Source organism: Vicugna pacos, chromosome 4 (assembly GCF_048564905.1).
Source record: "Vicugna pacos chromosome 4, VicPac4, whole genome shotgun sequence".
Lineage (NCBI taxonomy): Eukaryota > Metazoa > Chordata > Mammalia > Artiodactyla > Camelidae > Vicugna > Vicugna pacos.
In genome coordinates, this window is record NC_132990.1 from 74,284,323 (window position 1) to 74,299,077 (window position 14,755).

A 14,755-nucleotide genomic window follows, 5' to 3' on the forward strand; every position below is an offset into this window, starting at 1 on the left:
CACCCAGCTCCTGCCAGCTGCCCCGGACAGCACCCTGGGCTGGCCCCTTCCTGCCCTCCGCCCGCACCTGCTTCTCCCCTGGGCCCTCCAGCTTCTGGATGGGCAGTTGGGGCACCAGCTGTGCCTCTTGGGGAACAAGGGCCTCTGCCTGGCTGCCGACCCCTCCTCGCTGCTCTCCCCACAGCCTTGTCGGAGACTCTCTTAGGACACAGACCCAGCCGCACCAGTCCGGCTCCTGCTTGTCCTCACCCTGGCTCTGGACTCCCCAGCAAGGCCCCAAAGCCTCAGTGAGCCCCACTGCTGTTCACTCCTTTACCCTCGCTCCCCTCCACATCCACAGGCCCCCTCCTCCCTGCACACCCCCAACTTCCCGTCCCCTCTCCACTTTCAGCCGCAAGACCCCAGGGGGCTGAGCTCTGCTTGTCTTTTCACCTCAATTTCCTCAGCCTGACTGGTCATGACCCCCCCAAACCAGTCTGACTTAACCCTCGTCGCAGGTGAGTTGCCACCTCCCCCAGGAAGCCCCTCCCCAGCAGGGATTCCCTGTGCTCCCACTGCCCATCCCCCCATTAGGGCACTGAGCACTTGGAGTTGTCACTGTTTGATGTCCTGCTGTCCTCCCTATGCTGCTATGGCTCCACCCCAGGGAGGGAGTGACCCACCAGTGCACAAGGAGCTCGCTGTCTGCAGCTCCGAGGGGCTGCCCCATTCATCAGTCCCAGGTTCACATGGTCCCCGTGGTGTCAGATGCCCTGCTCACCCCAGTCTGAGCTGGGCACTTTTCACTCTCAGCCCCTTTCCCCCAGGAAGGAAAACATTAAAATACCAGCACACACAGAGTCTGCTCCTTACCACATCCCAGCTCAGGGATGTTGGGCAAGTCACCGCTCCTTTCTGAGCCTTACTTTCCTCATCAAAAAGTAGAATACCTCCTTCCTGGGATGCATTTAAGGATCAAGTGGGAAAAAATAATAAACTGCACCCAGCCAATGTTTAGTAAACAGCAGGCATCCAATATAGAACCGTGCCCTTCTTGTTTCCAGATATGCAGCTGCAGCCCCAGAACGGAGGCTCATCTCACCACCAGGGGGCAGTGTTACCCACACCCAGCTCCCAGCTAACTCGGATTTCTAGTGAGGGAGGCATGCAGTTCCCTGAGTCCCCAGTGGGGCCCTCCCTCTGCAGGCCATCAGTCGGCAGGGGCAGAAATTCTGGGTTGCAAGGCAGTGGGAGGGAGCCGTGCCCAGGTGCTAGGGGGGCTTGCCCAGGTCCTGGAGAGAAGGGGCGGTGCTGGGAGGGGGCTTGGGGAAAGTGCGCCAGGAGTGCACAGTGGTTAGAGCAGGTTTGGGAGCCAGACAAGCCAGGTTCGGAGCTGATCCTGCACCTCCTGACCTGACTTGGTGGGGAAGGTAACTCAATGGTACAGCACATACGGAGCATGCATGAGGTCCTGGGTTCAATCCCCAGTACCTCCACTTAAAAAAAAAAAAAAAAGTTGACTGACCATCTTACTTGCCCATGGCAGGAGGTAGGAGTTTCTGCAGTGATTTAACTCCCCAGCCAGGATGTGTTTGTCTCTTTGCCAGAGACTGTGTCCTGTCAGTTTGGCCCCACCTACATACTGCCTCAGGGGAGCTGGAGTCTTGCCAGCTTGGACAGTGGTGGATGCCAGGAACCAGCAGCCAAGGGCCTTCATGAAGCAGTGAGCCCAGCTGGCCAGATTTCCCACTAATGATTAAAGCCACAGAACGTCTTAGTGTAAGAGTCTAAGAGAGACACACGATTCCCCGCAGGGGTTCACATTTGTGGTTGGCCCTTCAGAGCTCATGGGCCTTGACTGACAGTCAGTCCTTCAGAGCAAGTGAAGCCTCAGGAAGAGAAGGCCAACCTTACTGCGGGCCTCTCCCACCAGCACCCGGGCCGAGGCGAGAAGGACCCAGCATAGGAATGAGGCCGGAGCACGGGGAGGTGTCACCCCACCCCCACCTCACCACACCCCCACCAGGAGAGAAGCCACGGGGTCACACCCTGCCGCTCCGGGCCCTGCTCTAGGGGGATCTGGCAGTGGCTCCCAGGCCCGGCCATCACTCGGACTCACGGGGAGAGCTCCTTAAAGACGCCCAGGCTCCCCCTAGACCAGCTGCACCAGAATCTCCAGAGTGGCTCTGAGACGTCCTCGTTTATTACTGCCCTGGATGCAGAGGGTCATTAGGTTCAGAAACCTGAACCGAGTGTCCGCTCACATTTCCCATTCTGAGGGATGAGAAGGGGTGATGGTTTTGATGCTCTGTTATTTAAGTGGAAGGATTTTCTATCAGTCTTGACAACCGATCTCTGAACAGTTCCATCTGGCCACTTTGCCAAGGAATCCAAGGGGCACACGTGCACACACACACCTCCAAACACACACAGGCCCACTGGGCCCAGGATCTCACGCTCAGCAGGTTGCCAGGTAACCAGGCTCTGGGGCCTATCACCACCTTGAAAGGGCGCCCAGTGCCCTGGGAACAGTCTTGTGGCCAGTGGTCTGGCGGCCGAGGTGGCTTGTGGCCAGTGGTCTGGCGGCCGAGGTGTCAATGGCTGGTCACAGGTGGCGGGCTGCTTCCCAGACGATCTGCAGGGCCATGGAGGCACAGGGGAGCTGAGCCAGGGTGTAGGCCAGGGAGCGGGTAGGTGCACGCAGCTTGCCCAGGTAGGCCACGGTATGCACCATGCGGCCCAGGAAGACCACGAGGAAGTGCATCCGGGCGACGAAAGGGTCGGGCCCCAGGAAGGAGTAGACGAGGCCGAGGAACAGGAAGGGGTAGATGGTCTCCATGTCGTTCCGGTGCGCTCTGGGAAGGCAAGGGGTGTAGTCAGCCAGGCAGCAGCTTGGAGAGTGTCCGGGAAGCTGGGGCCCTCTGCCCCAAAGGGCCCCGCATCCCTGGGGATCATCTCAGGGTGCCAGAGTCATGTCCGTCCTCAGGACAAAGAGATACCCAGAGGCAGAAGGGACAGTGACTCCAAGCTGGCGCCTGTGAACAGCTGAGGAAGTGAAGCCTTGTTAATGGACTAGGAGCTGTGAAAGGCTTGTGGTTGGATTTTCTCACCAGCCCCGGGGCTCGCCAGGACCCGGCCCCTGCCACAGTCTCCCGTCTTCCCCGCTGGCCTTGGATGTCAGGTGGGAAAAGTGGGGCTCAGCGGGGTTGAGTCAAGGCTGGGGTGGGGCCTCAGTCCACCTCCGGCCCGTGCTCTTTACCACCAAGAGCTTCTCCGAGGCAGCCCTCCTTCCGAATGCAGGTTCCTGGGCCCTCCCCAGTGGGACGGGCTAGAGCTTATGAGCATGTGTCTGAAGTCCCCGCCTGTTTTATTCTGCCCCTAAATATAAGCAAACCCTTCCTCGTTTCAGAGATAATTATAACAAGAACATCTTCCACTCACTGGAGCCAGCCAATCGCTGAACTCCAGTGAAACTGTCTTATCCGTGCTAGCCTGCTTCTTCCTTTGTTTAAAATAATCGTGTGTGAGTATGTGTGGTGGTGGTGGAGGGGTGGCTGGGTATAACCCCGCCATCAAAAAATGACCAAGAAAGAAAACTCACCACTTCGGCTAAGAGCCGGTTCACATTTTCCATGACTCCTGCTAATGGGCAGCTTCCCCTGGGGAGGGTGGGGACGTCGAGTCCCATAAATTAGAGGCTAAGCAAGCGACTGAAGCCATAGAGGGCATGCTGGAGGCGCAAATAAACTGGAACACAGTGCCCGGGCCATGACCTCCCCCAAGGATAGGCCGCACGTGTGAGGCGTGGGGATGCTGCTGGAACCGAAGCCCCTTCTCTGAGCCTTCCAGCTGGAGTGCATTTCACCAAAGCTGTGCCGACAGGCCAGGCCCAGCCCAGCAGCCCCTGTGTGGGGACATGCCGCAGAGTCCTCCTCTTCCCTCCCAGGGCCATGGTATGTGGATGCTGAGGAATTGGTCTGGGCAGGGGGGTGGCCTGGAGCACTCAGCAACTCAGTGCTGAGGGTAGGGTGTCTGCCGAGTGACCTACACCGAGTGCAGGTGTAGTCAGAGAAGGAGACATCGGTGCTGAAGCCTGAATGAGGAGGGGCCATCGGCACAGGGGAAGAACTTTCCTGGGAGAGGGATTGACATGTGCAAAGGTCCTGAGGTGGGAATGAGAGTAGTGTGTTCAAGGCTCAGAAAAGTAACCCATGCAGCTGGAGTGTGGTATGCAAGTGGGACAGAGGCAGGACAAGAGAGGGAGAGGAGCATTGTTAAGCAGGATAAGGGGTCTGGAATTCAAACTGGGTACAAAATCTCCCATAAATCCAGCAGGGCCTGGATCTTTCTTAGGTCAAACTCAGGACACATCAGTTGGTGTCTTCATCCCCATACCCTGGAGCCAACGTGTGACTTCCTTTTCCTTTTCTCCCAAATCTCGACCTTGCGACTCAGCCCCATTGAAAGCAAGCCTGAGGCAGGGCAGGGCAGGTTTCACCAGCTGAGAGAAATACTGCTGGATGCTGACGTCAGAAAGGCATGCCCTGGCCGGGTCCTGACCGCAGGGACGAAGAGGGGGAAACTGAAGACCAGGGCCACTCCAGTTTCCCGATGAAGCAAGGTTCCTAGCTGGGAGTTACATGGGAAGAAACGGCAACTGGTCCTCTAAAGTCACACCACCCTATGGAGATGCAGCTGTGTACGCCAACATCCTCCCATGTGCTATTAGACACCTTAGAAAACCTATTTTATGTTAAGTCAGTATGTCCCAGAATGTAGTCTGCCCACCACAGGTGACTCATGAGATGGTGTCACCTGGGAGTATTTTTGTCATGTTATACATTTCTCAGAAAGTTTCTGGAAGAGCATAACTAGCATACGAAACCCATTCATGCAGACATTTTTCCTTAAAGTATGTATTTACACTTTAAGAATGAGTCAGGTTTTAGAAAGCTGTTAGGAGGATCGCTGGCCAAACCCCTAAGCACAGGTGATGGAAAGAAGTTAGGGGACACAGGGCGGAGAGGAGGGGTAAGGATGGGAGATGATCCAGAGGTGGGGAGGGGCAGCCCCACCTCCTGGCTCCAGACACTGGGACTGGAGGATTCAGAGGTCACCATTGAGGAAGGAGAGGTGTCTGGGAGCCGACAAAGCCCAGAAGCGCTGACTCTCAGCCCCGAGCTGCCCAGTGCCCTCTACCCCTCCCCTCCCCTCCCCGGGTACATCTCAAACCACAGCCTGGCTCCCACGAAGCCACAAGTGGTGACAAGGACAGAGAGACGTGGGGAAATCAGGGATGATGCAAGAAAACTCATTCCCCACTCTCCACCCCAGGATCTGAATCGAGAGGCATGGAGGGAGTCACGTACCAGAGATGCTTGGGCAAAACGTGTCATTCCAATAATAACCCTCTTTTAAGGTGAAAGTCACTCAAAGCAAATTCTCACTAGACTGGACTTGCATGACCTCCCGTAGCATCAGGCCTGCCCCTCCCCCTCAACAGACATTGCAACACCGCAGCCTTTTACCACATCAGGTGAGACAGCCACATGGGGAGAGAGTCCCAGTCCCCCACCCCCTGACAACCCTGGGGCCTCCAGGGCAGGGACAGCCGCCAGCAGCCACACCAGCTCCCTCCTCTTCCCTCGGCCGTGCTGTCCATCCATATAGGTGATTTCCTAGAATTCAGGTTTGCTACAACACAAAGGCTGCTGAGTTTTAAAGGCAAGTAGAAAACAGAGCTAAATTATGTTCGTGCAGGGGAGCAGTGCCCGAGTCAGACGGCCTGGGCTGGGTGGCCGCTTCGCCGTCAGAGCTTTGTGGCCTCGGGAACCCCACCTGCTCCTCTGTAGGTATGAGCGCTGTCCTCGGAAGGCTGTGGAGCAGGGTGAGTTGGTCCCTCGAAGTGCTTAGAACACTGCCTGTCACCGAGTAGGTGCCCAATTTGCCTGCCATCTTCTTTGTCATTGTTACCACCATCAGCAGCCCTGTCCTGGACACGACTGTTAAAACTTACTTTCACCTCTTGGTTTTTCCAGTCTCCCAACCACCTTCAGACCCCGAGGCCAAATTAATAAAAACCATTTTATGGTGCCGGGTAGAGTGTCAGGCTAGGTGCCTGCAGCTCTGCCGTGGTGATCCTTAGACCCGGGGCCTCTCTCCCTCGCTGGGTCTCTGTTCATTACCCACAAAATGAATGTGCTGCCTGGCGTCTAAGGGACTTGCTAGGGCTGAGATCTGGAGACCCAATCTCCTGACAAACCTCTTCCCTCAGATTGTCTGCACACTGCAAAGAGTCAGAAATATCCCAAAGCTTCAGCCAAGTCTTCCTTCCCCAGGACACTCAGAGGCCCCCCGCACCACAGCTGCATTCACACAAACTCAGAATTTGGCCAAAACACCCATTGCCGGGAGGCTCAGACAGGCATCAAAAAGCAGGCACCTGGATTTCATCATTTTCCTTGATACCTGGTTCCTGACTCCTCCCAGAGCAGGGCTCGCATTTTTGATCCCAGCAGATGCTAATCTGCAAGGCAGAGTTATGCACAAGAACCAAGACCTGCATGCCTTCCTGTTTGTGCAGAAGGCAGCCCTGGTTGCACTAAAAACTCCGGTCTAATATTTAACTCACTCTGCTTCCAGGGCATTTCCCATCAGGTTTCAGCCAGTTCTCCGGTAGCGGATGGCAGGATGTGTGATTCTATGCGTTCTGTACCCACGAGGTTCCATGATGTTAGGTGAAGTTAGAAGGAGGAGCCCCAGGGGCCCAGGCACCCCACGTCTGGCATGGTAAGTCCCAGTAAATACCAGTAGGTGGAAGGTCCCCAGTCAATTAATACTCACTGAACGGATATAAAACATTACTAGATAAGAGGTGCTCAAGAAGTGCCGAATTGAATTTCAGCCACTTGAGCATCAGCACTATAGATGCTGGGTGATTTTGCTCCTCATCATGTCCGTCTCCACTGCCCAGGAGAGTCAAACCAACCAGGTGGCATGAGGGTCACCAGGATGGATCTGTGTGTGGGTGAAGCTTTTGTTCACTAAAGTACAATTAGTGCTGAGCACAATATCCTACACATAGTAAGTGCTCATTAAATGTTGGATGGCTGGCTGGATCGTCCTCATATGAAGGACCATATACTGTAGTTATATTAGAAAGAGTGAAATAGCAAGGAATCTTACTTTCTACTTTCCTGTTTCTGTAATTTTTAAAAAACTACAAGGATATATGTTATTTTCAATAGCCAAGAAAAACATACAGGAAAAACCCCACAGACTTGCTTATAATAAAAGAACTTCTCTATTATTTTTCACTACACTGTCCCACCCATTTCTGCCTGTGACTCATAGGAATATGATAAGAACTATGTGAGGGTTTGTCTCCATCTCACTCCTGTCCAGAAACCCATCCCTACTGCGCCCCATCCCCTGAGAGCACCTCCTCCAGCCCATTGGTGTGGAACAGCAGAGAGGAAGCCGCCAAAATCCCCACCTTTGAGTGGCTACGTGAAATTAACATTTAGTCTCTGATGGAATTTTACGCAGCCCTTTTGGAAAAATCACTTTTTGAGTAGTTATTTACTGACACAGAAAGTGCTCGTGAAACAGTGTTAACTGAAAAATAAAAAAATCAGAACCCCAAACCGGGTATACAATGCACACCTAGGGTTATGAAAAATATTTAGACATAGAAGACAAATAAGAGATGGAAATGTTAACTGAGATTAGTTTTGTGACTGGCTTTCCCCTTTCTCCTCTATGTATCTTCAGCATTACCCAGATTGTAGGCAATGAGTGGTTCTGATTTTTATAATAAGAAAAATTGTTTTTGATTGACTGGGGGAGACTAAGCATGTGAAAAGAGGTTCCACTTCACTCAGAACAAAAGAAATGCAAAGTGAAGCTGAAATGTGACGTCAGTTTTCACCCATCTTGTTGGCAGGGATCCGTCCACTGAGTTGGCAGGTCATAGAGACACACCTCCCGCACCAGTTGTGGGAGTAGATCTTGCGACCACTGGACAGTATTTCTTACCATTTGATGGCATCCTGCAGTTTCGCTCACACATACACACAAAGGGAAATGAAAGAGGTTTTGAAGAGTTCTGTTCATAACAGAAAAAGACTAAGAAGAGCCTAAATGCCATCGGAGGGGAAGTGACTGGATAAGCTGTCTTCGATCATCCATTCAAGAGACTAATGGCATAAATACTGTAGCATGGATGTAATTAACAAGGCCCCTCTACGGGCTGATACGAAACAATTTCTGTTGTTATGTAAAAAAAGGACAGCATAAATCAATGGATGAAGGGTGATCCTTTGGGGATAGGAAGGAAAAAGCATAGCGCGAGGGTCATAAATGCAGAAAGTCTGCCTCTGGGAAGAGGCACAAGACGCCGGTAACAGTGTTTACCCCTGGAGAGGGGATCTGGGCAGGACCTGGAGGTCAGAGGTGGCAGAGAGACTGAATTTTCACTGAATACCCTTTCTACCTTTATAGTCCTGAGCCATGAGCATGTATTATTTTTCTACGATTAACTAGAAATCAAATCAATGAATAAATTAAAACAGCTTAAGAGGATCGAGAAAGCAGAAGACCTTGGCCCCCTGGGTATCCTCCCAGCCCCTGGTGTTTGGAAGAGGGTCTGAAAGGTCGGGCCGCGTCCAGGTAGAGGGAAAACGGTACTTGCCTGAGGCAGCGTTCCACGTCAGGGTCGCTCCGGCAATACTGGAGGCCTCCGTGTCTCTGAGCATCCTCGGGGTTGGCAAAAGCCTGGAATACATCAGCTGAGAATTACTGTTTGTGAGATGGGTGGCCCGGTCAGCTAGGCCTGCGGCAGTGCAGCCGCACATGCGTCTGTTCACCAGCATCCATGAACTCCTGCTGTGTGCTGGGCGCTGCGGACTCACCGTGAGCAGGACTGCTATAACTTAACGTCTGCGCCCCCGCAAACTTTCGATGTTGAGACCTAATCCCCAGTGTGATGGTGTTAGATGAGCCTGTAGGAGGCGATTAAGTCATAAAGGTGGAGCTCTCCTGAATGAGATTACTACTCTTTTGAGACCCCAGAGAGCCCTCTCTCCCCTTCTGCTACGTGAGGAAACAGCAAGACAGCCATCTATGAACCAGGAAGTGGGCCCTCACCAGACATGGGCTGTGCCAGTGCCTTGATCTTGGACTTCCCAGCCTCCAGAACTGTGAGAAATAAATTTCTGTTCTTTATAAGCCACCCAGTCCCTGGTATTTTGTTACACAGCAGCCTGGAAAGACCAAGAAAAAGGCCCTCCTATGCGTGCTCTTGTGAAGCTCAGTGTAATGAGCCTACGAACTAGAGAAGACCAGATGGTGAGTATTAAGAAAGAGAAGACAGGGTTAGCTTTGAAAAGATTCATAGGAGACCTGACCAAGTCTGGGATCAGAGAAGGCTTCAATGACATTCAAGCTGAGGCTTGAAGGATGCATCAGCCTTAATCAGAAGAAGGGAGAGTTGTAGCATTCAAGGCATAAGGAACAGCATGTGCAAAGGCCTGGGGGTCAGGAGATGAGCACGGATGAGGAATGAAAAACCACATACCCACATGGCTGGAGCACAGACAGCAAAGGACTGAGTTCCAGGATGAATGTGCAGGGGTCAGATGGGGCCCTGGAGGTACCCTATGAATCTAGATTTTGAATTAAGAGCAATGAGAGGGCCTCAACAGGCCCCGGTAGGAAACCCAGCTCCACACAGACTAACTGCAGGTTTCTGAACTTCCCTGAGTCTCAGCTTCCTCATCTGTGAACTCCGGATCAAATGGAGCTCATCTGCCCTGTGAAGAGGGTGGGAGAGGACTGGAGACACCCCAGCACATCGCCTGGAGCCAGGCGGGTGCTGGAGGAACTGTCAGTCTACAGCAGGGACTTGAGATCATACTTAGGTCATCGAGGGCCCTGCTTTACACATGACAATCACACCCATTGCTCAGGCTCCTCTGTTCCCCGCTGGCATCCAGCCCCACCAACCACACAGCAAACCTGAATGTGTACAGCACGGTTTCTAAATTGCTCATTCAGTGGCAAATCCTGCTGCCTCTGATTCACAAGCCCTTGTGACATCTGTCCCCAAGCACTGGTTTGTCCTGCCTGGTGGGTCTGCCCCTGCCTCACCCCAGAGGTGAATGCCACCCGGGCATGATGGCTCTCACAATCAGGATCCCCCACAGCCAGAACTCCTCTTTGCTGGCCCTTAAGTCACCAATTCTGATGGCTCTGTACAGAGTCCCTGTGCCTGGGACACCCTTCAAAAGGTCTAGGCACTCAGCGGCAGTGGTCTTGGGCGTCCGCAGTCCATGGGATTGCTCACCTCTGAGAACAACTTGAGTACAAGTCACCCTGGTGAGAACCAGCTGTAGTGCGGGCGGGAAAAGGCCGAGCATCACAGGCTGGAGCAGGGCCGGCCAGCCCTTGGTGGGGCAAGGGGCGGGTCCCGGGTTGCACTCCCGCCAACAGATCTGGGGCCATGCATGTTTCTTCCAGTTGTTATTAAGTTCTGAGGACTGACGTTGGTGGGACATTGGCTTCTGCGCCAGGAGCTGAGGTCTCCAGGCACTGCGGTGACTATCCCCAGTTTACAAATGAGGAAATCAAGCTCTCAGACTTGTCCAAGATCCCGAGGCTGCTGGGCGGAGGAGCCAGAGACGGCACCTCCCCTCCTCGGTGGAGCTCCCCAGTTCCTCCCAGGCTGACTGGCTGAATGCAGGGAGCAGAAATGAGAGGGAAATTCAGACAGTGGGGAGGACCTGCGACAGCCCGGGGGGGGGGCTTTCCTTCTGCCACTCCCTACTGACCAGGCAGGAAGGCACCCCAACGGGTTTGTCTCCTTCTCTAATCCACATTAAAAAGAAAGTTCTGGGCCCTGCACGGCCCTGGTGAGAACCCCGTCCCCCCATGGCAGGGTGTGGGCTCTGGAGCTGGGCACCTGGATTCAAACCCAGCTCTGTGGCCTTCACAAGCGAGGTCTCCTCTCTAAGCCCAGGTTCCTCACCTGGAAAACAAGCTGAATACGGTCCGCTCTTCCTGCCCCCACCCCAAGGCCGTGGTGGGGTTAACCGCTCAGCTGCATGGAAGGAGTCAAAGGGTGGATGCGGCAGTCCCGCTGCGTGCCAGTACCCCGCATCCCAGCATGGGCCCAGGCAGGGCGAAGTCAGGATGCTCAAGGAGCCTCTGCCTGGGGAGTTATTTCATCTGGGGAGCTGCCCTGCCTGCTCCCCAGTGTCCACCCCCAACACTTCTGCCCCCAGATGCTGGGAGAAGCAGAGAGTGATGTCAGCCTCACCTTGTCTTTGAACTGGACAAAGGGTACAGTCGGAAACAACTCCTCTGCAATACCTGGAGGCTAATCTGCAGTACCCCCGGGCCTCTCTGTGCCTAACAGGACAGCCTGCGAACTTGGCCAGCGATGTCTCTGCTAACAGTCACGCTGGAACTGGTTCTCCCGCCCACCCGCTCCCCCTGGCTTAGATCTGGGCCTCTTTGTTGTTGTTTTGGCTCCAGAACTCGGATTGGTGGATTGGGGGGGGGGAATTCCTCAACCGAGATCTCCGGTGGAGTCTGGCTGGGACCCGGCTTCTGGAGGCTGCCGTGGGGTTGTAAGCGATCTCACGGGCGGGTTGGGAATTTCCACTTCAAGAATTCCCGGCTCCTGTTTCACCGGTTCCCACTCCACCCAAATATCAGATCCCCTGTCGGGGAAGCCGCCAGGTCAGATGGAGGCTGAACGCTGCCTCACGCCACCCTCCGGGACCCGCTGCTCCTTGAGACGCTGACAGAGCTCAGTGGATCTTGTGGAACCTCCCGGTATCAAGAACTTACCTGGTGCCACAGCAAGTAAGTAAATGCTCTTAAAACAGAGGACAAGAAGGTACGCATCTCACTGAAACAGGACCACATTGGAGCCATCCCAAAGGACAGGATAGGCACCTAGTCCCCAGCCTACTCACTCACAGGCTGGCCCTGAAAACTTCTTGGCCAAGTGTCCCATCCCCAACCTTACCGGCAGGACAAGTGAGCGCACGCAGGGCTGGGGTCCCCGAGGGCGGCACGTACCTTCTTCCGAAGCCTCACTTGGCCAGTGATGATGGCCACCACATACATCTTGATGACCAGCAGAGTGCTGCAGAGCAGGAAGGCTGGGAGCACCTGGCCGCTCCCCATCTCCAGGCTGGGGGGAGGCATCTCAGCAGTGGAAGCAGCCGCAGCTCCGGGAAAACAGAGGCAGCGAGCTCTGGCGCGTGGCTGTCTCTGAAAGCAGGGAGGGGCGGGGAGAGCGGCGAAGGAGGCTTGTCTGCACTCAGCTCCCGCCCACTCCCAGCAGCAGCAGTAGCTTCTGCCCTCAGATGCTGGGAGAAGCAGAGAATCTCAGATGCTTAGGTGTCCCCATCCGCCCTGGCCGTGCACCACATTTCTCCAGCAAATCCATAAACACTTTCTAATCTGTTTCCTCAGTCTGTGAAGTGGGGGGGGGGGTGGTGTGTGGCAGTGCCTGCCTTCTGGGGGGTGCAAAAAAGCCGGGCACTTGGCAGGACCTCCATGGATGGCAGATTCATTGGTCTGTGCCCACCTCCCTGAGGGTGAGGTGCTGGTGTGAGAACCAAGCCGTCTGCCCCCACATGCAGCCTGGACACTTGAACCAAGGCAATACCTACGTTAATGTGACTTTGCTGAATAGTGCTTCCTCCTACCGCCACCCCCCGCAAAATGATGTCCACATCCTAGTCCCCCGAGCCTGTGAATATGTTACTGCACACAGCAAAGGGACTTTGCAGACGGGACTAAGTAAGGATCTTAAAGTGGAGAGTTTATCCTGTTGGTGCGTGTGGAGCCAAAAGACAGAATCAAGTCAAAGATCAGAAGGAAGGATTTATTACTTGCAGCAAGCAGGGGGAGGGGGAGCGTATAGCTCAGTGGTAGAGCGTGTGCTTAGCATGCATGAGGTTATGGGTTTGATCCCCGATACCTCTGTCAAAAAAAGAAAATAAAAGACAACTAACTACCTCCCCCACCAAAAAACAGGACTAGTTTTTTTGAAAAAGTAAGGAGAACACCAAGGATCTTTCCCAAAGCGGTGTCTCCGGAACAGCAGAACTGGGGAGGTTTTAGACTGAGGGTACCTGCATGTCCCTGGAGGGGCCTGAGCAGAGGAGAATTCAGCATAGAATTGGGGCAAAGGTCAACAGAGTCCAAGCTTCAGTTGATTGAAGTCACATGGGACAGAAAATTTCAGCATCATCACCCCTTAGGTTCCAGTGGATCTGGTGGTCAGGCCCCCGGGGCTTAAATTCTACAAAACAGCTCGGGCAAGTGCTTCAGGCTTATCTCATGTTTGCCACTGAAACAGAACTGGCAGTCTCTCCGACTGATTGATTATCTTTGCTATTGTCACTTCTATTGCCTGATAACAGTTTGTTCTTTTGTTCCCTTAAGACACTAATTCAAAGACGGTTCAAGGACTAGTGACCAGGGTTAGATCACAAAATGGCTTAGGCCCCAGATGTCTTCTCTTATGCCAAAAAGCTGTATCTGGTTCTTTTCCTCCAGGGATGACCTATCTTATCTGCTTACAGTCTGACCTGTGCCCCAGCGCAGTAGAGACCAAGGGAGGGCCTGGCCAGAGGGCAGAGACACTGGCCATGAGCTCTGGAGCCAGACTCAGCTGGCATCCCGGCCCAGAGCCAGCCCTCAGTGGCAGCTGTGTGGCTTTGGGCAAACAGTTTCCCTCTCTGAACCTGTTTCTTCACCAGGAGGGAGACTTGGAAACCCTTGATCTTGCTGTTGGGGGCAGTAGGATGGGGAGAGGGGTGAGGATAGGGGTGGGGAGGTGAGGAGATAGCTTCCTGTCTATTTGTGTATGCCAAGCCTTCCTTTATCTGGACCAAAAAAATCTGTTTGTAAACTAACACTTGTGTTTCTGAAGCATGAGGCTGCCAGACTGGGTTGTCCTAACCCCATGAGATAAATGGCAGGTCACAATCAGGGACAGACTTAAGAAAGCATTGGATGTCCCGGAACATGTTGTATCTCTGACAGTAGGTCCAGAGGAACTGTGCTAGCTTGCTCCTTGCTGGTGTTTCTGTCCGAGAACAGAGGATGCCCGCCTCTCTCTGGCCCCCAGCTCAGGGGAACCACTAGATGTGGCTGTCTTCTTGGTCAAAAAGCTCAGTTGTGGGGCTGGGGTCTCTGCACCTCCCCCAGAATCATGGACCAGAGACAGGCCAAGAGGTGACCCTTGTGTCCATCCCTCCCTGGACCAGCGGACGTGCTCTGCCCTGCGTGGTCTTCTAAAACAGCAAGACAGAAACCTCACCAGCAGAGGCTGGGAAAGCCAGTGTGGGCGAAGGGCGGATTATTACCTACTGTTACCTGCAGCCAAAAATAAGAGGGATTTTGTAGGGAAGCCCTTCTGGCCAGTGTATGTGACTTCATGGTCGGAAGCTTTTCCTCATCGTCTGCTGAAATGAACCAGCTAAGCCAGGGCCAGGCAAGGACAACAAACCCTTCTCTGATCTTTGGCCAAGAATTTCCCTAAAGCCTCCCTCAGTCAGTGAAAGTTTGCCGTTGTTGCTTTTGGAGGTGGTGGTGGTGACGGTGGCGTTACTTTTCACTGAGCTCCAGTTACGTTCTTTGCTTGTAAGACAGGATCGGTGCCCCTGGGGATTGGGCAGGGGCTGGTGGTGCTCATGATGGGCCCGGCTCCGGGTCCTCCAGAAAGTACAGTGGTGCCTGCACAAAAATGAGG

General features: G+C 53.9%; 1 protein-coding gene across 1 annotated transcript; it reads right to left on the reverse strand.

The window, feature by feature from the left end:
- Positions 1-2,160: 2,160 nt before the first annotated feature.
- PTGES (prostaglandin E synthase) lies at positions 2,161-14,471 on the reverse strand. The gene is made up of 4 exons (XM_006205427.4): positions 14,370-14,471; positions 12,067-12,261; positions 8,672-8,754; positions 2,161-2,834 (listed from the first exon to the last, which is right to left on the reverse strand). The coding sequence occupies exons 2-4, from the start codon at positions 12,193-12,195 to the stop codon at positions 2,585-2,587; spliced, it is 462 nt and encodes a 153-aa protein (XP_006205489.1). The 5' UTR covers positions 12,196-12,261; positions 14,370-14,471; the 3' UTR covers positions 2,161-2,584.
- Between the last annotated feature and the right edge of the window lie 284 nt (positions 14,472-14,755).

Coding starts and splice junctions, on each gene's coding strand:
- PTGES (XM_006205427.4), bottom strand. CDS start 12,195: ATGCCTCCCCCCAGCCTGGAGATGGGGAGCGGCCAGGTGCTCCCAGCC. Junction 8,755..12,066: donor AAGTGAGGCTTCGGAAGAAG/GTACGTGCCGCC, acceptor GATGTATTCCAG/GCTTTTGCCAACCCCGAGGA. Junction 2,835..8,671: donor GACGTGGAACGCTGCCTCAG/GCAAGTACCGTT, acceptor TTGCCTTCCCAG/AGCGCACCGGAACGACATGG.